The sequence below is a fragment of the Amborella trichopoda genome, chromosome 2 (assembly GCF_054954075.1).
Source record: "Amborella trichopoda isolate Santa Cruz 75 chromosome 2, AtrichopodaSantaCruz75HAP2 v2.0, whole genome shotgun sequence".
Classification (NCBI taxonomy): domain Eukaryota; kingdom Viridiplantae; phylum Streptophyta; class Magnoliopsida; order Amborellales; family Amborellaceae; genus Amborella; species Amborella trichopoda.
This window is the reverse complement of record NC_142337.1, coordinates 67,842,874-67,864,062: the sequence shown is the minus strand read 5'-3', so window position 1 is coordinate 67,864,062 and position 21,189 is coordinate 67,842,874. Positions and strand designations below refer to the sequence as shown.

Below are 21,189 nucleotides of genomic sequence, written 5' to 3'. Positions count from 1 at the left end.
CTGTACATTTATTTACTCATTCAATCAACTTCTTAATTATTATCGAGTATGCCTACTATAAGAAAATGAAGTTGGTCCTGCTTTGCAATGCTGGACAATTGCATTCATTGGTAGGTGCGGTAACCTTATTTTATTTGTGTTATTCTACATTATTATCGCTTACTGTGCAAATTTGAGAGATTTTTGAGCAAAAATCCCCCAACAAACTACTTAATTAAAATCGGTATAAAAGTCGTGGAGGCCATTCAAATTATGAGTTAGGGGTTGATCCAGTCTGGATGGGCGGATCTTCCCTTAGATCATCAGCAGAGTCAGCATAGATAATTGTCAAAATAACAGGAAATACAAATAATTATGCTTAACTAAATAATCAAAAGTAGAGCAAAAGATGGAGAGTTACTTGCCTAGGCCAGTTGCCCAAAACACCTGAAACCCGGAGCTTTGCCCATATCAGGACCGCGGTTGTGTTTACACCACCGTACGTTTTTTTTCTACTCAAGATTAACCAAGACTTAGCACTGGTTGAAATGGTTTTCCTAGATTGTTAAGTTAAGGTTTAGGCTTTTCTTAATTCTATGTCTCTTTTTGTCAACAACCCTCAAGAGGTCGGACTTCGGCCCTTTTATAAAACTTAAAATGGTTCAAAAATGGTTTAGGAAGGTTATCCAGTCAGTTGAAATCAGAATTTAAAATTCTGGTTGTCAACGTAATAGACAACACAAGACAGGTCGCCAGGGTCATCAGAGCCCAAATGGCAAATTACATGTCGTCCAAGCTTATTGCCGCTTAGGCATGCAAGTGTGGCATTAGATAACCTAGACGACACGAGTTATGTCATTTGGATCGGTTTGGACCAGACAACATGTATGGTGTCGTCCAAGCCTTGTATTACCAGACACATTGTTTTGCCGGTTTAGACAACACGATTGGTGTCATCTGAGTCACTGTGGCCCCAACAACATGATTCGTGTCATATGTGGTTTCAAGATTGGAAATCTTTTTAATAGTCTTAAAATATATTTTCATCTTTATTTTTAAATTTTAAAGTTTCAAAAATAGTGTCGATCGACAGATCTATAAAAACTTGACTTGAGAATTTTGAAAATTGATGGTCTAAAATTACGATACAAAATACACTCTTTTCCAAACTTAAAATCCATTTTTTTCTCATTTCCATACATCTTGATGTCGAGATGATCAATTTGAAGATATTTGGATATGTAAACAACATCGTCTAATGAAAATTTTGAAGTAGGCTCTAATTTGATTGTTTAGAGCCTCGGCACTATATAAACTTTTCCCAATAAAAAATGGCAAATTTCTCTTTTTTTGAAATTTAAGAAGGTTTGAAGATTTAGTGATTCAGTCAATAATCGTCTATGGTGATCTAGTTCACGTCATATATTGGGAATCGGCCAGGTCCCCTTTGAACTAATTACTTATCAGATCTACTTGAACTAATCACTTATCAGATCTCTGACAAAACCGTTCGATTCTGTTTGTCAGGCTAAAATCAGCAAATTCTAGTCCGAATTGGTTTCAATGACGAAACTTGAGTAAATGCATTTTTTAAACTTTTTTTGTAAGTGTATTTTTAGAATATTTTTAAAATAAGGAGCCGCTTGCATCATATTTTTTATCTAAAAAAATGATTTTATTTTCACATGGGTCCCACGAACCTCACATGTGCACAACAACTGTGAGGCTTTAAATTCATTAAATCTTTGAGAAGTTTAAATTCATTAAATCTTTGATGTGAGACAAATTGTCTCATTTTTTTATCACCGCAAAAGGCAAACTTTGAGGCCAAAATAAACTTTTGGGTCTCTCTCTCTTTCTCTCTCTCCCCATCCACCTTAGCGTCTCTCTCACCCCCATTGCCAACTCTCTCTCACCAACCTCCTCTACTAACAACCTTTTTCTCTCTATAAACAGACAAATTCCATTTTATCTCTCCCTCTTCTAACAATTTTTTCCACAAAATTTGGTCCATATATATTTTTTCAAATAAAATCTAAAGCGTTTTTTACAACTCTTGGATGTAGATTGTGCATCGAAATAAATTTCATTCATTAGACTTTATTGTACAAGAATGATTTATTTTTTTGAACTCCTTGTTTTAATTGTCAACAATTTGTTGACCAATGAAAATTCATGCTTAGAATAATTAAGAAAGTGTGGCTTCTATTTTATTTAAAAACCAAATGTTAAAATTAAATTTAAAAATTAAAATTTTATTTTAATCCCTACAAATTCAAATAAACCTTTCTATCAAGGAGAGAGATGTATCTGCATGGAAAGCTTGCGTGAAAGGAACATGCTACTTTCTCAGGAGAGAAGAAAAGGTGTGAATCTTTATTGCACAATGATGACATACATGCTAAAAATTTAGTATATATAGTAAATATATTTTATCTAATAAGATTGAATAGAGGGTAAAATATCTAACATTTATCTCAAAGATAGTAACATGATGAAATTTTCCGGGAGTTTTTTCAGTAAATTACTGACTCAAATAGCATATGCCTTGTTTCTGATTCAAGTATCAATGCATCCGATTAAGAAAAAAACAAAAACAACATGAAACACGAGTTCCTTTTCACCTTACTCTTCTTCTTGTTTTGTACCTGAAAGTAAAAGGTGACCATGGCATTTAAAGGCATATATTAAAATGTTAAAAAACGTAAAGAGTCTAGCCTCTATTTCCACTGTTCCTTTACCAGCTGTTCACATTAAAAATATAATCAATTTTGTTTTTGGGTGAACTTAAAACTATAACTATTAGTGGCAATGGGTAGGTTCGGGTCCGATCATTGAATTAGACCCGAAAATATAGCGTGGGACTCAGACCTGACCTGTCGGGTCTAATTTTTGAGCCTATTGTAAAAACGAAAAGCAATCCACAAAAAACAAAAAAGAATAAACAAACACAAAAGAAAGAGACAATCAACCACAATGCAAACATATACATACGTGATTCGACAACGTGCATATGTCCAGGAGAGATTAGAGCTGCTTTACTAGCAATGGAGAATAGGGTTACAATACTCTCTCTTTCTTACGCGTCTAGGTTTTAATGCAATTACAAAGAGATCTGCATCTTTCCCTTGACCATTAACTTTAGATGAACCCCTAATCCCATGTGTTTCTGTTTTTATGTAATTACAAAGAGATCTTCATCTTTCCCTTGACCCATAACTTTAGATGAATCCCCAATCCCTCGGTCCTAGATAGATGCTATAAATTACTAAAATATCTTTATACGGATATATATCAAATCTCAAATATATCGAATCCCATGTATGGATATATCCGAATTTTTTCCTCTAGGGTTGCTTGAGCTGAGTCCATCAAGTAAACCTGTCAGGACGACTCCTTCGAGCCTTCAGCCCTTCGTAGTCATCTTTTTTATTCCACCTTGATAGATCTATTTCTTCATAATACAAGACATCAATCCTCAACACCTATACCCACACTCAATCAGGTCTACCCCTCGGGTCCAAATCCATTGTCACTCCTAAACCTAATAACTTGATCGAGGAAATAAATACGAGCAGAAACAAAAAGGCAAGAAAATGGAAGATTACAACCCTAAAAACAAGAGAAAAATAAATAAACAAATAAATTATGTCAATAATAATTGATGAGGTCCAATATAATAAATTATCTCAACAATAACATATGAAACAAAGAAAAAGAAAATGAAGCTTCCAAGATCCCGCTAATAAATCACAATTAGATTAGTTAGGCAGATAATAGATAATGTTTACAAACCAGAGAGAAAAGGAGGATACCTTAAAAATGGCAAATTATCTCAAAAAAGCGTTGACGTGGACTAGTTTATATAAGGGTGAGGCCCTCACTAGAAGAGATTGTTTTGATGCTCAAAAATCATCAAATCGATCATCTCGACCTCAAGATATATGAACATGAGAAAAAAATAGATTTCAGGCATTGGAAATAGTGCATCTTGTAATGCATTTTCTAGACCATTAATTTTTAAGATTATCAATTGTTTATAGATTTGTTTGATCTACACTATTTTTTAAGCTTTAAATTTTATAATTTTTTTTTAAAAAAATTCAAGCCATCACAAAGATTTATAGTACTGAAATAACATCTTTTGACACTATTTCAAGGTGCAGCTCACTTTGATTGTTTAGGGCCTCAACCTTATAGAAACCACAACCTAACATTTTAGTGTCGACTCGTATTTTTTACTTTTTGTGAAGGAAAAGTTTTGTACGTGATCCCTACATTACTTTACAACCATTTGATTTGAATGGACGGCTTGGATCGCTCATATTATGATATTATGTCAAAATAATGTTTCATTTTTATTATAGTTTTTACAAAATATTTTGGGTGAAAATTAGGGCATCCCCTCACATTATTGAGACACACCCATAGTTAGCAAGTAAGGGATTATCAATAAATCAGCTTACCATGAAATCGGAAACTAATCTTTTTTATTTTAAAAAGTCAGATAAAAAAATCGGGTTAAGAATATGGATCGGCAAAAATACTTCATGTAAAGAGATCGCGAATATATCGGATTAGGCTCAAAAATCGGAGTAAAAAAATCGAATATATTTAAAATATTAGAAATTTTAAAACTCGAAATATATATATCACTCAGTATAGAAAAAATTAATAGTAGCGAGGAGTAATGCTTTCACTCTATATATATCACTCAGTATAAAAATGACCTCTCTATAAATATAAATTTCAAATATTCAATGTGATATATCTCTAACATAAGATGATTATCTATTGTATTCGTCAAGATAAGTATTGGGTCGGTGAATTCAATTTTCATCTTTCTATAAAGAAATTGTCTACCCATGCTTGCTAACTATGGTCTACCCATAAGAACCCGAAAAAATACAAACCATATCCATAGCAGAGAACCAGATAGAGTTTCGGGATAATAAACATAAAAATTTCATAAAACTGGAAAATGATATTGAACTTTCCAAAAAAAAAGATGAGAGTATATTAATAGGAAAGATTTTTTAAACGATCTTTTTAAATTTTGAAAAAGTTGTGTTTAAAACTTCTTCTTGAAAAGATCATGTATTTTTACCGATCTATTGAAAAAGACGCACATTAAATCGTTTTTAAAAAAAGTGCAGCTTTTTAGAAAAAGTCGTGATTAAATGGGCGACTTGCTAACTATGGGCACACCTAGCAATAGCAAAATATTTTGCTAATAGTAAATGACCAATAAAACCTACAAGTTTTAAGGATATATTAAGGCAATTTTCTCTGACCATAAATATTTATTATTATTTTTATGGACAATGTTAGATGTATGCACATCCCAAACCTTACTGTAAAATAATATATATATATATATATATATATATTGTAAAATAATATATATATATAGAAAAACTTTAAGCTCTTGAATCAAGAATGATGCTCAAGAGCGAACTCTACGTTCGATCGAATGACTTTGTGGGGATCACATATGCTGGTATTCCCTTTTGTTAAAATTCATATTTAAAGAAATGGGCGAGCTTTATATCATTCTTTTACAACCCCAACCGTCCATTCTGAATGGAGGGCTAAGATTGTCCCAATCATAATGTCACGTCTCTACATTATTTTATTTTTAATTTTTTTTCTATAAACTATTTTGACACCAAATTTTGGACATCCATTCTTCTATTAAACTTGCACTAGCAAAAAATTCAAAAAAAATATTTTCAATAAAATAAAATGACCAAAATACCCCTGAAAGTTTCAAGGGGTATTTTGATCATTATATTTTATCGAAAAAGCATTTTTAATATTTGTTATAGGTGTTCCCAATGAAAAGATAGCACATACAAAATTTCATATTCATATAAGTTATATAAAAAAGCTAAAAATAAAATACTTTGAGATGTCGGATCTAAGATCAAACGGTAAGTAACTCTCTTGATCAAAATTAGACAGTTGGATGGTAAAGAGAGGATAGAACTGTAAGGGAAGCATCGAAATTTATAAGGAAAAAATAAAGAGGAAAAAGGAAAATGAGTTTTTAATTATACTAGTATAGACTATAGATAGACTAAAATTATAGTAGAAGTAGATAGGGAAACTTGGAATTTCGGCGGAATTTCGGCCCCCCAATTTATCATTAAAAAAATGATAGCATTGTCAAGATCCATGCGCTTTTTGTGGCGATTCGTAAGCCACCTCTAACGTTAAGTGAAGTACATGCACCTTTTTTTGTTTCCTTTCTTTTATGGTGATCCCCTAGATAGACATGATTCTCAATGAACATAAATAAGAAAACTTCAGTATTATATATTTTTCTATGTGAAAACTTTACTATTATTTGATCCAAATTTTTCTAACCTTATCTTCCACAAGGGCTAGTTAGTCCACAAATATTATTAGTGAGGCCAGCTTATACTCTATATTGGGGTATCCGGGATATCCGAAAGTTTCTTTTTTTTTTTTTTTTTTTTTGGGTTAATTCAATAGAAAAAAATAGACCCTCCTCATTTTTTCAAGTAGACTAAGAGTTAGCTTGTTGAAAATATTAGTTGGAGTGGTGTTATTAGTGTGAATGTAAACCTCAACATGGCTAATGTGTGGAGGTGCTATAACTACGACCCCAGCCCCTTTCCCGAGGGATCTCGGTGTTGTCTTCCCTTGGGTATTAGAGAAAACATGGATCTCAAACTGCAACCTGGATGGCAGGTCGCTAAATTGGATCAGATACAAGTTGGCGATCCAATTCCCTTACCTACCCTCCAACCCTACCCCACCAAAAAAAATGGGCAAATTTTTTTTAGAAAATTTTCTTATCCTTTTAACTGGTCCTTCATTGATTCAACTGATCTAGGTTTTCTACTTATCGGGATCCGTACAGTGAGTGCGCAACCCAAACTGGATTTCAGTTTTAGTACATTGGACAAAAAAAATCGAGTACAGATTTAAATTTTTCTTGATTTGAATTAGAAAGTATTTTGCATTTTCCATAAGAGATATCAATTTTTCCCCATAAGCCTTAGAAGCAAAACCTCAAGAAAAAACTTATATGAATTCTCGAGTACCCAAATATTACAACACTATTTCTAATTTATTCAAAGTTTCTAAAAAAAAACTACAGTTTTGAAAAATTATAGTGCTTTTTTTAAATTTTAGAGAGAAATTAAAGAAACCATGCAATTCGAGATCGCCTGGTCCCCTAACAAAACTTGGGGTTTCCAGATAGAACTGGATGGTTCCATGGGAACAATATCGATTCCCCATTTTGATTGTGAACCAGGTCGATCACCACCGGTTCCCAATTGCCGAATTTTTAGAACCTTGCTTGAAATAAGATATCCTAAAAAATAATAATAAGCGTAATCAAACAAGAGAATTTAGTTTGCCAAATAAGCTTAAATCGAGTACAAGAACAAACAAAAAGGGGAATAAATGGAAGATTACAGCCCTGAAAAAAAGGAAAAAAGAAATTATCGCAACAGTAATGGATGAAATCCAATAGAATAAGTTATATCAACATTTCCATATGAAATAAATAAAAATGACCAAAAAAATGCCCTAAAAGTCTTAGGGAGATTAAGGCAATTTTCTGTGACCAGAAGTATTTTTATTTTTATTTTTATCACGTGGTCCATGTTAGATATATGCGCAACCAAAACTTTGCTGTAAAATAATTTATAGAATAAAAATAAAATAAAAAATACTTTAAGCTCTTGGATCAAGACATGATGCTAAAGAGCTAACTCTACTTTAGAGATAACTTAGTGTAGGAATCAATGGGGTTCACATGTAAAACTTTTCCTTTTGTTAAAATTCATGTTTAAAGAAATTTATAAGGTACAATAGAGAGGAAAATGAGTTTTTTATTATACTAATATATTAGAGTAGTGGAAGTAGAGAGGGAAACTTTAAATCTCGGCTCCCAATTTATCAATTAAAAAATCATGGTTTTGTCAATTCCCATGCCCTTTTTGTGGCGATTCTCAAGCCACCTAACCTAAAACGGGTTGTTAAGTCACATGCACTTATTTTCTTTTAATTTTTTTTATTTATTTTTTATGGTGATCCCCTAAAACGCATGGTTCTCAATAGACATAAAACAAGAAAACTTTAGTGTTATATAATTTGTATGTGAAAACTTCACTATTATTTCATCCAAGATTTTCTAACCTTATCTTCCACATGGGCCAGTTAGTCCACAAGTATTATTAGTGGGTTCCACATGGGCCAGTTAGTCCACAAGTATTATTAGTGGGGCCAGCTCTTACGCTTTATGGGGTATTTGGGATATTCTAAAGTTTTTTTTATTTTTTAGATAACTCATTGGGATAGGGGGTATTTGGAATATTTTAAAGTTTTTTTTATTTTTTAGATAATTTATTGACAAAGACAAGCCCTTGAATTTATGCGGTGACTAGTGGTGAGAATAGAAACCACCACATAATGACTAAGGTGTAAGGGTGTTACCACCAAGGATATCCAAAAGTTGTATTGTTTTTTATTGGGTATCGGAGTTATATTTGAAAAATTTACCTTCTCATTTTCCTTTAATAAGTGTTTTGAAATCTTTGTGTAGGTCCCCCTTGATATAATTTCAATAAAATTGTTGATGATGGATCGAGCAATTAAATATTGCGAAGGTTTGGTTGTATTACTCTTCTAGGATACATTTCATTTAATAACAATCCACACCAAATTTAATATGCGACCATAACCTGAAGTCAAAATTTAATGCTTTTGTTTAGTGTTATCAAGAACACAAAATATAGTTTAAGCCTTTAAGGATATTACTTGGATATTCCCTCGTGCAAAAACAAAGACCAAATAAAATATTGTCATGAGATTGAACATAGACGGTTTAAGTTTCAAAGAATCAATTAGGTGTTCAGGGTCAAAAATCCAATTTATTTTTTCTTTTAAAAATATTCATCTATAAAATGGATCTCAAAATTTTCAGATCAAAGAAATATAAGATAGATTTGGAATAGCATATCCCTGTTTTTTAATATTGAAATCCCAAATTTCAAGGAATAGATAGACTTTGAGAAATTTATAGAGATTAGATTAGTCCTCTTGGAATAGAGTTGAATATTTCTCAGTAAAAAATGAATATCCATGCGGACACACCCATAAAATACAATAAATAACTACGAGTGAAAAAAAAAAACAAACTCGAACTACAATAGAAACAAAGATGTGTGAAGGAGGCGGGTTGGATAAATATTTTCCAGAATAGGAAAATGTGAACAATGCAAATTGCAAAAACTTAATTGTAGGAAAAGGTTAAAATAAAACGCTAAACGAAAAGAATCAACACCCAAAATGCCATAAATTAACATACATACGTGTCATCACTTCAAAGAGCATATCTATGTAGGCATTACTTATTATTATTTATCTAAGAATCATGAGATAAATATATGGAAAAAAAGGGAAAAAAAAAAAGATGGATGTTGAGTTCAATCTTGTTCTCAAAAAATTGAATGGTCCATGTTCAATCTTAGGATGTTATGGATTGTGTAATGGATGAAGTTTTTATAAGGCCTAGGCTGCCTCAAATCCTCGTTCAGAAGGCACTTTCGTTAATGGAAATTTCATTGATGGCTTTAAAATCAATTTCCAACACCCACAACAAAATTTGAAACTCAAAAGATATACAGATCTTGCATATTTGCAAACACTTATTCATAGGGCGTAAAAGACAGTTAGATAATTTTTTACAATATACACTATCTAGGAGTTTGAAATCCTTTTTTTTTTTCACAACCATAGTGTTCAAGCTAAGATGATCGATGTAAACATTTTTTATGCTTGAATTGCAATTTTCAATGAGTTATGAAGTGAGGTTTTATTTATTCTAATAGGGTTGCGGCCCTATCAAACCATTCTCCTTGTGTAATTTGTTTATTTATTGAGATAGAACTGGCTACTAGGTTCAAGAGATTACATCCCCAAAATTTGTACTCCCACTCTGGCTCTTATAGGAGGAGAAAATGGACAGTGTGCACCCAAGGAAGCAAGAAATCATTTCACTATTACTTGAGAGAGAGAGAGAGAGGATTGATTTATGCTAGGAATCGAACTTATCATAATGTGACAAAAAAGGAGAAATAGAGGCTTAGGTAGGAATGAAAGAAACCACACATGCAATGTCGAGTTTTTTGGTTTGGCACTTGCTTCTCAAAATATATAGTTTTATGAGGGCCTGACTAGGACGACACTGGCCCTAGCCTGCAATATGGCCATAATTTGTGGCCCAAGCCCTAAGTTTTTAGGACCGTGCCGCCCAGCCCATTACCCACCCACCGTGTGTGAGAGAGATAAGAAGGGAACGGGGTTGAGGCATGAGTGGTTAGGGGGGCAGATGCCTCAACATAACGTGTTACCCTCCATTCTCACCATTAACATTTTGAGAGAGAGAGAGGGAAGCAATACATGGTTTCAGTTTCTCTCTGTCTAGGGAGAGATAGAGAGAGACGTAATAAGGGATTTCAGTCTCTTGCACTAAAGAGAGAGAGAATAAGGATCCTAGCCTCTTGGCTTAGGGTTGGGGCCTTGAGCCACGGCACAAATGTCCAAGGAATCAATCAAAACTCATTACCCAACAGCTCCAAAAAAAACAAAACACACATTAATCAAGATCAACTTGGAAAGTATATGATGTGAGGCTTAAAACAATTAATAGTAATGGTTGTGAAGGATTAGGATGAAAGGTTTTAACAATAAAAAAACGGATTAGGATGCAAGATCAATCTAATTACTGCATACAATATCCTTGCAAGTGGCCTCTTTTCGTTCTTTTCTACTCTAAATTTAACAACAAATATATATTCTTGTCAAACAGAATAAATATAGAATAATATTGTTTAGTTTTAATACAATAAGATTACAATCACTCGCTACAGCCAAATATGAACCCTGCTAGCTCAGGGGAATTGGAGTCTTTTTAGACTTGATCTGGAACTTTATGACACACCTTTGACTAGCAGATTTTGCATCTAGTGGCTAATGATCGGTGTAATTTTCTTGTACCAAGGGTAAACAATCTTATCGTACATTTAAAGGAAAAGTAATTGGTCAAGCCCTTGTTCTAGTTTGAAACGCTTTCATCCTCGTTTCTCTATATTTGGGATAATTCATCATCATCATAACCTTTTTTCAATTAATTGAGGTCGGCTACACGAATCTTGATACGTCATTCTATTTTATTAATGGTCATACCCTCGTTGAAATCATAAATCCCTATATCTTGTTTCAATCCTCGAACTAACTATGTTGAGGACACAAAATTCTTCGACCCCAGAGATCAAGATTGTGCTTAGAAAAAAAAAAAGGGGGTTAAAATTGTCCTCACCTCGAATGCCACCTCGGTTGTGATATGCAGCATCTCCATCCATGAATCAGAAAGTTTGCAATACTTTAGAAGCTCAAGTTCCATTTCTGCATGGCTTTTTTTTTTGAGGGAGGAAAGGTGGTTTATACACGGGGCTCAGTCTTGCGCATCAAGCCATGGAGAACTTGAAGGAATTATTTGACATTGACTTTTACCTATTTTGAAATCGAGGTTTCCCAAGGAATAGGGAGAATAAAGATTGATAAAATAAGTATAGATGAGTTAATTTTTTTTATTTAGTTATATGCAACGAGACCATATAATTATAGTACAAGGATGTCACAAACAATCTCATCTATGAAATTCCAAATCGGATAGTTGTAAGAATATCATGACTAAACTAAAAGCCATAAATAAATAAATAAAATTCTCGAATTTCATTATACCCCAAGCCATGCAATTTGACATCTAAAAAAAAAAAGGTAGTCTCATAATATACACTCCCTATTTTAAATGTACTCGTACTTTTCTTTTCTTACTTTTTGCAAGAAAACCGAAGGAAAGTTAAAAAGGGCAAAAAACAAAGGATATTAATGGCCATATATGTTCTGTAAATTTGCTGATATTATGGGTATTTCGCTAGCCAACTTTGCTAAAACTAGTATTGGCATTGGAGTGACAATTGGGTTGGTTCAATCCAAATCGCATCCCACTTTGAGCCTGCTCTGAGGAACCCGCAGCGTGTATGTGTGTGTTGGTTATAATATATAAAGTATAATTTTTTGTGAGAGAAACATAATTCATATGACTGTTTTGGCATTTCTAGATCCAAAGCCCGACTTAAACCAAGATGAACTCACTATTTTATATAATCTTATATCCATTCCGTGGAAATCATGAAGCTCAATTCTATAACAAGATATCAATAGTAGAAGTTCACAAATGACAAGTGCACAGAAGCCCTATTAACCAACAAATCTTACCACATTATAAACAAGGTTTGGTTACACGAGCAACACCAAGTGAATCTTAATGGAAAACATTCCCGAAGCAAGCTAGCAATAAGCTGTCCCATAGAGTATGGACTGTAAGTACAACTGGAACTCCTGTAATGGCAAGTTGAGATGAAAACCTGTTTCCTTGTCATCACAAGTACTTGATAAGGGCCCAGACAACAACAGCAAGAACCACAATAGCAATGACAGATAACATCAAACACATGCAAGAGCAACCTCCCTTTGTTTTCTTATTCAGGATGGCCAATCTCTTCTGGACCCTCTGGAGAGCTCAACCAAATAAAGAGAAAGAAATCAGGGCATACAAGAATTCTATAACAAGAACTCATAATATTAATAACGAAATGGAAGAAAATATAATTAGCAAAACCCAATAACCAAAGCAAAAAAAATAAAACCCAAGGACCATAGACATCTAAGAAGTAACACACACAAACGCACATATATAAACAATTGGCAATGGTTGAATGCTTCATTAACTTGAACTAACACAAAAAGTAACAATCCCTAGAAAATCAAGGAGATGCCAAAATAGCGTCTCAATGGCAAGAGAGAAACGATGCAACTGAACGCTCATAGCACTTGCTGCCCTCATTAGCCAAAGCATCAGTGTCTGCATTGGCTTCCTTAAGCACATGGTGGAAAGAAAGGGTGTACACACAGGTCCAAAGTCCATGATCTCAACAAAAATCATAGCCCAAGAGTTATGGGGGACCAGCCACCTGGCCTCCACCACGATAACTGGTGCGTTAAACCTCTAAACAAAAGCTTCAAACTCATAGAAGGGGCTTTTCCTCTGAAAAGGAAGTTGTGCAAAAATCTAAGCAGTAATAAATGAAGGGACGAAAAAAAATACCTGCAAGCGAGAACTCGTCATATCCACATGCTCATCCAAGCCATCCTGCTCAGGACATACCAATTCCAAAATTAAACTTTGACCAAACTGAACATACTGATCTTACAATTAAAACTTTCCCAAAAATGTGTGAGAGACAGTACTCTCTGACAAAAAGTTTAGGGATGTATCTTACAATGAGTCTTGTATGTAGAGTTAATTCCTCATTGACTGCCAACGCAATATGTTTTGTGCTGATTACAGTTTCCTCCAATTTTTCGAGGCCTTCATCTTGTTCTGCATTCGAGATGCAAATACAGAACCAAGGACTTAAGGTTGGCTTAAAAAATTGTAATCTGGTAATTAAGGCATAATCCTAACCGCATTGAACTAGATAAAAACATGCCACTCATAATCTGCAGTGAACCAGATAATATCACTCAACTCATAAACTGCAATAAACTAGATAATATACATGCCTCTCATAATCTGCCTTTGTAATCCAACAAGACCGTAATTGTCCAAGCCAGAGGTTCTGTTTGTCTCAAAAACGGTGGTGGTGGTTTCCAGAGAGAAGACCTGGAGGGACGAGAGCAATTGATGTTTAAGGACGTTGCTCCAATCTTGGTGAAAGGCTGATGCCTGGATTCCTTTGAATCGAGCATGATTTGTGGCGCAGAACATGATAGAAGATTTGAGCTTGTTGAAAATTTTAAACCAAGGGGAGTATTCCCCGCTAAAAATCCTGTTGTTATGCTCGATCCATAAGGACCACAGGGCCGCGGCCACCACTGATTTTCAGAGCATAATCCCTGCTTTGGCCAAAAGGCTTGATTGAAGAGTGAACTGAAGTCACTTCCGCAGGTAGTACCCATTCTACCTTGAACAACTTGAGGACTGCATCCCAAAGGTTGTAAGCGTAGGGACAATGCAGGAAGAGGTGGTTATTAGTTTCCTCTTTTGCTAAGCACAAGACACGGCGATTGGGAATTTGAATGCCACGTCTTTGTAGCTGATCAATAGTCAGTACTCTCTTAGAGAGGGCCAACCACGTGAACACCTTGACTTTTGGGGGGGTTAAGGAATCCCAGGCCTGGGCCACAATAAAAGTTGGTGCAAGGGAGAAAGTGGGAGGCAGTGACAGAGAGCAGTAAAAAAGATGACACCGTGAAAGAGCCTCCCGGGGCAGGACTCCAAATGATGCAATATGTACCCACGTGGGCTAGGAAACAGGCTCGCAAGTCTGTCGAAAGGGAGGCAAAGCTGGAGAGTTCTTGGTCATTTAAGGTTCTCCTGAAAACTGCGTTCCAAGAGCGAGAAGTCCTAGTCAGTAGCATTTCTTGGGCTACTGTTGCCCCTTGATCTCTAGCAAGTCGAAAGAGATCAGGGTGTTCATCCCTAAGCGGGGTGTGGCCCAGCCAAAGATCATGTCAAAAGAGGATTCGATCCCGTGATCTGGGATGGAACCTGATTCCGCGTTTAAAGAATTGAAAAGTTGAGCAAATAGACCTCCAGATGCCTGAAGACCCGTTATTGGCTCTAAATTCACGTAGCCAAGGAGAATCGTGAAGACAATATTTGGTTTCAAGGATGTCGATCCAAAGTTGGTTCCTGTGAGTTAGCAGGCGCCAACACCATTTGCCAAGTAGGGCTAAATTCTGAGTACCAATTTTTTTAATACCCAGACGCCCCCATTTCTTTGGTTGGCAGAGTTTATCCCAAGCTATCAAGTGGAATTTGTGGTCAGAATCAGCGCCTAACCCCAAGAACCTCCACATAAGTTGCTCGATCCTCTTGCTAATGGCAGCTGGCATGTGGAAAATGGACATCTGGTATATTGGAATGTTGGCTAAAGTTGCTTTGATAAGCGTCAACCTGCCACCTGGGGATAGAAACCTTCCTTTCCATCCAACTAATCTGCAGCCTACTTTGTCAACAATGTGGGACCACGGGCTTTTGTTAGGTTTTCCAATGCATAGAGGAAGACCTAAATACTTGGATGGTAATGTTTCCTTACCACAACCCCACATATCAGCAAAGGAACTGAGTGTGGAAGGGTCAACATTGATCCCCATCATAGTGGTTTTGTCGTAATTTTCTATGAACCCGGTGGCAAATTCAAAGCATCTAAGGAAGAGGAAGAGATTGTGGATTTCCGTGGGAGAAGCATGACTGAAGACCAGAGTGTCATCTGCGTATTGGAGGTGAAAAACTGGGGGAGCCCCAAGTCCCATAGAGAAGCCATGCAACAAATCTGCAGCATATATACTGTCAAAAGACTGGTTAAAAACGTCTGTCGAGATAGCGAAGTAGAAGGGGGAGAGGGTTTCCCCTTGATGGAGTCCTCTAGTAGAGGGGAAATACCCTTGGGGGTGCCATTGATGAGAATTGAAAAATAAGGGTGAGAGTAACAAACTCTCATCCAATTTCTCCACTTGACACCGAAGCCCATCTTGGTTTGAGTTTCTTCTTTAATTTCCCAATCGACATGATCATATGCTTCTCCCAGAATCTGTCGGTCTTTGATGAAAGCACTTTGATTGGGACTGATGACTAGTTGTAAGACCTCTTTGAGGCAAGAGGCTAGCACCTTAGCGAGGACTTTGTAGGTGGAGTTAACCAAGCTTATAGGTCTAAAATCTTTAAGCTGATTAGCACCTTGAATTTTGGGTAAGAGAATTATGAATGTCGCATTCATAGCTCGATGGATTATCCCCTTATCGTGAAATTCTTCGAAGAAGTTGAGAAAGTCAGCTCGAAATGATTCCCAAAAGATCTTGAAAGGAGCCAGAGGGAAACCGTCCGATTGAGGGGCCCTATCAAAGTCCAAGTCCGATAGAGCTGCTAAAATTTCGTATTTGCAAAAAGGTCTCTCCAGCTAAGGTACCTTCTCTGGAGGTAGAGCAAGGAATTCTAAATCACCCATCTGTGTTCGAGGGGCCGTGGGGGCCAAGAAGAGGGTTTCAAAATAGCAAGGATGGCTTGCTCTATGTCTGGGAGTCGATCTAAAAGGTTTCCTTTCACCAACAGCTGTGATATAGAATTATCTTTGCGCCTGCAGTTAGCCGTTATGTGAAAGAAACCTGTGTTACGATCCCCTAATTTCAACCACTTAATTCTGGATCTCCGGTATTAGAAAATTTCCTCTTTTTTGAGGAGGGATTGAAATTGTAGCTTAAGGTTGCCCTTTTCCTGAAGTTCAAGATCCGAGAGAGGCCTGGTTTCTTCCAGATTGTCTAGGGCCTGAATAGACAGCAAGGTAGAGGTTTTCTGGGGTCCTAGGAACCCCAGAAGGTTCTGACTCCATTAATTTAGGTGACCCTTGAGTAACTGCAGTTTGCATTGAAATTTAAACCTTGCCCATCCAACTACCATATTAGAAAGCTCCTGCCACCATGCCGGTAAAAGGTTTGAAAGAGTAGGTTCTTCCAGCCATGCTAATTCAAACCTAAAATGTTTGGGGCTACTATACGAGGGATTGGTATTAAGGATGAATGGGCAGCGGTCATATGTTGGCTTGGGTAAAGCCAAGAAATGAGGTCTAGGAAAAGAGGTGTCCCATTCAACAGAAGTCAGGAAGCGATCCAATCTCAAAAGAGATGCTTTGGATACATGGTTGGACCAAGTAAATTGAGCACCTTGGGTGGGGAGATCCAAGAGGTTGTTGAGGGCTATGAAGTCAGAGAAAGCGGACATGGCCGGGGATATCTCTGTAGAAGAGTTTCTTTCATGGGACCACCTAGTGACGTTGAAGTCACCCCTTAAGCACCAAACTGGGTGGGGTAGTTGAACAACCAGATTGAGTTCCTCCCAAAGGAGAGGTTAGAGCGTGTCTAGGTTAGCACCATAGACAGCGGTAAATTTCCATTGAAACCCGTCTGGAATGCTAGAGAGAAGAATAGTGACCGAGAATCTGGCTAAGTGTTGGGAGACCAAGGAATGGGTCGTTGGGTCGCAAATAACCTAGATTCCCCCAAAAGCTCCTTCGGCTGGCACTGCTGCCCATAGGCATGGACGACGCCCCCATACGTGCCAGACTTGAAGCAGAGTGGGGGAAGGTAACTTGGTCTCAGTCAAGGCTAGAATCGAAGGCCGGTGTCTAAAGCAGAGGTCTTTGACTGCGTTCTTCTTGTGGGGAAAACAAAGACCTCGGATATTCCAGGATAAAATCAGCATCGATCGGTTATGGAGAGGGGGTTGTTTCTAAGGGAACGTCTCACTAGTTAGCCATTAGGGGCCGTTTGTTGGTGAGTGGAGGAGAAGGAGAGGGTGGATGAGGAGGGGCGGTCATAATTGATAGTGGAGACCAAATTTGAAATTTCACGGGAGCTTTTCTTGCTTACCCTTACTCTTGACTGAGCTTCAGCTTTGAAAAACTCTGTGAATGGTCCTTTAGGTGGGTTTGGAAAGCCGATGACTCTCAAAACTTCATGGATTTGCCCTTGACTAGCGTCCACTCCATTAACATAATCTGAGTCCACGGATGGGGGCAAGAGCGGGTCTCCCATAGTGTCCCTACGAAGGCAGCAGGGGAGAGTAAAGCCGGCAGAATCGAGAAAGGCAGTCCATCAGCAGAGGTAAGCCTGAAAATGCTCGACGAGAGGCCGAATGGTCGTTCACAAAGGAGGGGGTGGGTGTAGTCAAAGAGAGTTGAGCGACACGGGGAGAGGTAACAGAATGAAGAGGTGTGAATGAAGCTGGGTTTGGGTTTAGGGGGTTAGCAGCACCACCAAGAGTAGACAAGACTGGCTCGTTGGGGTTGAAATCCACTGTGCTGCACCCTACAAAGGTCGTCGGAAGGTGAGTGGTAGAGGGGAGATGCAGGGGCAGAGCAGAGTCCGAGATAGAAGGTGTTGGAGTAGAGGGTGAAGGACAAAAGATCCTTGAGTTGTCGGTACGGTCTATGAGGGAGAGTCAGTAGGGGGTAAGGGAAGTGGTTGAGGTGAAGCGGCGTAGAGAAAGAAGAGAAAAAGAGGGGTAGCAGGCCCGAGAAGGGGTCAATAAATGGATTTAGAGCTACCGCCGGTTGAGGAACAAGTATTGGAATAGGCAAGGAGGGGACCGAGATGATGACGGGGTCACCACTAGAGGGGTCCGATGGGGGGTGCAGCAAAAAGGTCGAAGAAAGGGTCCATGGTGGTAGTTTGGGACGAACTCTCCACAGATGCAAAATTTTCGGTTGCAGCAATAGCAGTGTCTCTTGTAGGTGGAATGAGGCCTCGAGCATAGGCGGGGGTTCTTCCAGGGGAGTTTTGACGTCGATAAAAGGAGGCGGACAGAGAGGTGAGAGACCAGACCTTAAAGCGATGGATGGTAAAGAGGTGGCAGGGTTTGAGGTAGAGAAAACTCGGTCTGATGGCGGAGGAAGGCATGATGGAGGAGTGGGGGTATGAAAGATGACGGAGGTTGATTGGATGGGAGGCGACATTGGGACCGGTATGGAAGCTGCAAGAAGAGGAAGATGAAGCTGCCGGTAAAGAACCGAAAAGAAGAGGGATAGGGAATAGAGAAGTAGGGGGGGAGACGTGGTGAACCTTGGGAAGGGAATTGGGGTAGGTGGAAGATGGAAAAGGAAAAAAAGAGGGTATAGGGGATGAGGTTGGGGGTTGGTCCTCGAGAAGAGAAGGGGGCTAGGTGGGGGAGGTTTGGTGAGTCACCATACAAGTGTCAACACCTTGGGGGGAAGATGTGGAAGACGAAGGGGCTCATGGCGGGTTGTACGAGGGGGCGAGCATGGAAGCCGAGGCTGCATGAGCCATAGACAGCGTTTCCAAATCATGGGTGGATCTTATAGGGATGGCCGGACCCGCAGCGGCGACAAGGTGAAGGGGGTCAACATAGAGAGACCCGGTTTCCTAGAGGGAAACCATGGGAATAGAAATCAAATGGGCCGAAACAGGTAGAGTAGAATCTGCAAAGGGTCCGACCAAGTCACTAGAGAGGCGTCGTGTGCCCAAAGTGACAGAATTGCCATTTGGCTCTTCGATAGGGACCTTAGGAGAAGAGTTCGTACGGTCAACAGAAGCAAGGGAAGGCTGGGGAGCCGACGGTGGCAGGGGGGGAGGCAAAGGTGCTGGTGGTGCAACAGAAGGCGTCGTCCGAGGGCGGAGATTTTGACGTTTCTAGGGGGGCGATGATGTTTGTCGCCTTTCTTGTTCTTGGTAACAATTTTCCACCCTTCACTATTAGCATGGGATTGGTCGAGCCCGTTCCCGTTGTTCAAAGAGATAAAACGATGAGACGGGGGTGATGCCATAGACCACTAGAAGAAGCCGTCGACCTCAAGCCAGAGGAGGGACAGAATGGACTGAGGGCTCAAGACATCCACAATCAAACGAAGGGAACCTAGAGGAAGGGTCTCCATGGATTGCAAGTGAACCGCCACGAACGAGCCGCATGCATTTCCAATAGATTGAAAGGTGTCGAGGCACCAGGAATGGAGGGGGATGTTTGAGGCTGTAAGCCAGACCTTTTGCCGCCTGAAAGTTCCTCTAGTTTCCCTCTATTAAATCAAGGGTGGCATACAGATGCATCCGTAGCTGTAGAGGTACGGTGCACCTTCAAATTTTATCACGGTATATAATTGTAATGTAAAATGCTTTTAGGATTATCTCAAAATATATTTTTATATCTAATTATAAAATTTTAAATTTAAAAAATGATTAAAATCAAGTAGATCTATAAACATATGAAAATCTTGAACATGAATGGTGTAGATAATATGTTGTAAAATGCACTATTTTTTTGACTTAAAATCTTTTCATTTTTCATGGTCATACATCTCGATGTCGAGATGATCAATCAAAGGGGTTTTGCAACATTAAAACTACATTTTCTGATGGATTTTTTAGGTGCATCCGTAGTTCTACATATAAGGTTGCAACCTTATATGTACTTTTTCCTTAAATCAAAGATCCAAGACTATAACATGCTTTATTCTTTTCATTATAAAAATTTGAGTTAGGGAAATCTATTATATTTCAATGAGTTATACTTTGAATTTTATTTTGACTATAAATTGCATACAATAGATAACAAACACTCACACATGAGAGATGTTCTCAGTATGTATGTATTTTCAGTAAAATAATGAAAACTATAATGCAATACGACTAGTTTTTATGGAAACATAAAAAAAACTATATTCTTAAGAAAATTAAATGATTTTTTGAGATTTTTTAAAGTCCCGATATGCCTGACTCTCTAATGCGAATTGCAAATCCACCGATCCAAATTGGTTTTCCAGAAAGATGATTTGCGTCACTGATCAGTTTTTTAAACACTTGCTATAAACATTTGAAAATCTTGAAAATGGATGGTCTAGATAATATGTTACAAGACGCACTATTTTTATGACTTGAAATCCTTTTTTTATTCCTATACTCATACATCTTCGTGGTGAGATGATGACTTGGAGGGTTCTCCAATATTAAAATAACGTTCTCTAGTGAGTTTTTGTGGTGCACTTTACTTTTATAATATAAAATTCAAGCCTCGTAAAAACTCTTTCCTGTCTTTGTATCTCAATATCAGTGAGGATATATATTGTAATGGCATCAAGCCTAGTAAAGCTTAAACCGAATTTTGCATTAGGGCACGACATTGATATCGTTGATTAGCGTTTATTTTCTATAAGACATCTCGTCATATCGAAGGAAAAATCTAACATTTTGTGGAGATGAGAATTGAGCATCTACTTATCGTGGTTTCAGATAGCCGTGCCTTTTGAGTTTGGAAATCCAAAATTCATTCTTATCTTGGTTATCTTGTCCATATTTGGAGCTCCAAACAAAGCTTAGTATTTAAATGAATAATTACGATGTCAATAAGACCATTTACCTTTAGTATAAGGTAGTCATAATTAATCTAGACCATTAGAAGTGTGGATTATTGCATTTATTCTATTGACCAAACTCAAATTTTAAAAGAAATTTTCTCGAACTTTATAACACACCAAACTATTATATTTCATATTGGATGGTCATAAATAATTGTAACCTCCTTGTATCAAAGGTAAA

General features: G+C 37.5%; 1 protein-coding gene across 1 annotated transcript in view; it reads right to left on the bottom strand.

The window, feature by feature from the left end:
* Positions 1–12,212: 12,212 nt before the first annotated feature.
* The window catches only part of LOC18426284 (syntaxin-52), a 35,587-nt gene continuing 26,610 nt past the window's right edge, over positions 12,213–21,189 (bottom strand). Inside the window, exons 5-10 of the mRNA XM_088859714.1 lie at positions 14,232–14,264; positions 14,052–14,068; positions 13,651–13,706; positions 13,368–13,468; positions 13,193–13,237; positions 12,213–12,598 (exon numbers count right to left, since the gene is read on the bottom strand). Coding sequence (XP_088715840.1) covers positions 12,467–12,598; positions 13,193–13,237; positions 13,368–13,468; positions 13,651–13,706; positions 14,052–14,068; positions 14,232–14,264 — 384 coding nt within the window. The 3' untranslated portion in view covers positions 12,213–12,466. The remainder of the gene's footprint in view (positions 12,599–13,192; positions 13,238–13,367; positions 13,469–13,650; positions 13,707–14,051; positions 14,069–14,231; positions 14,265–21,189) is intronic.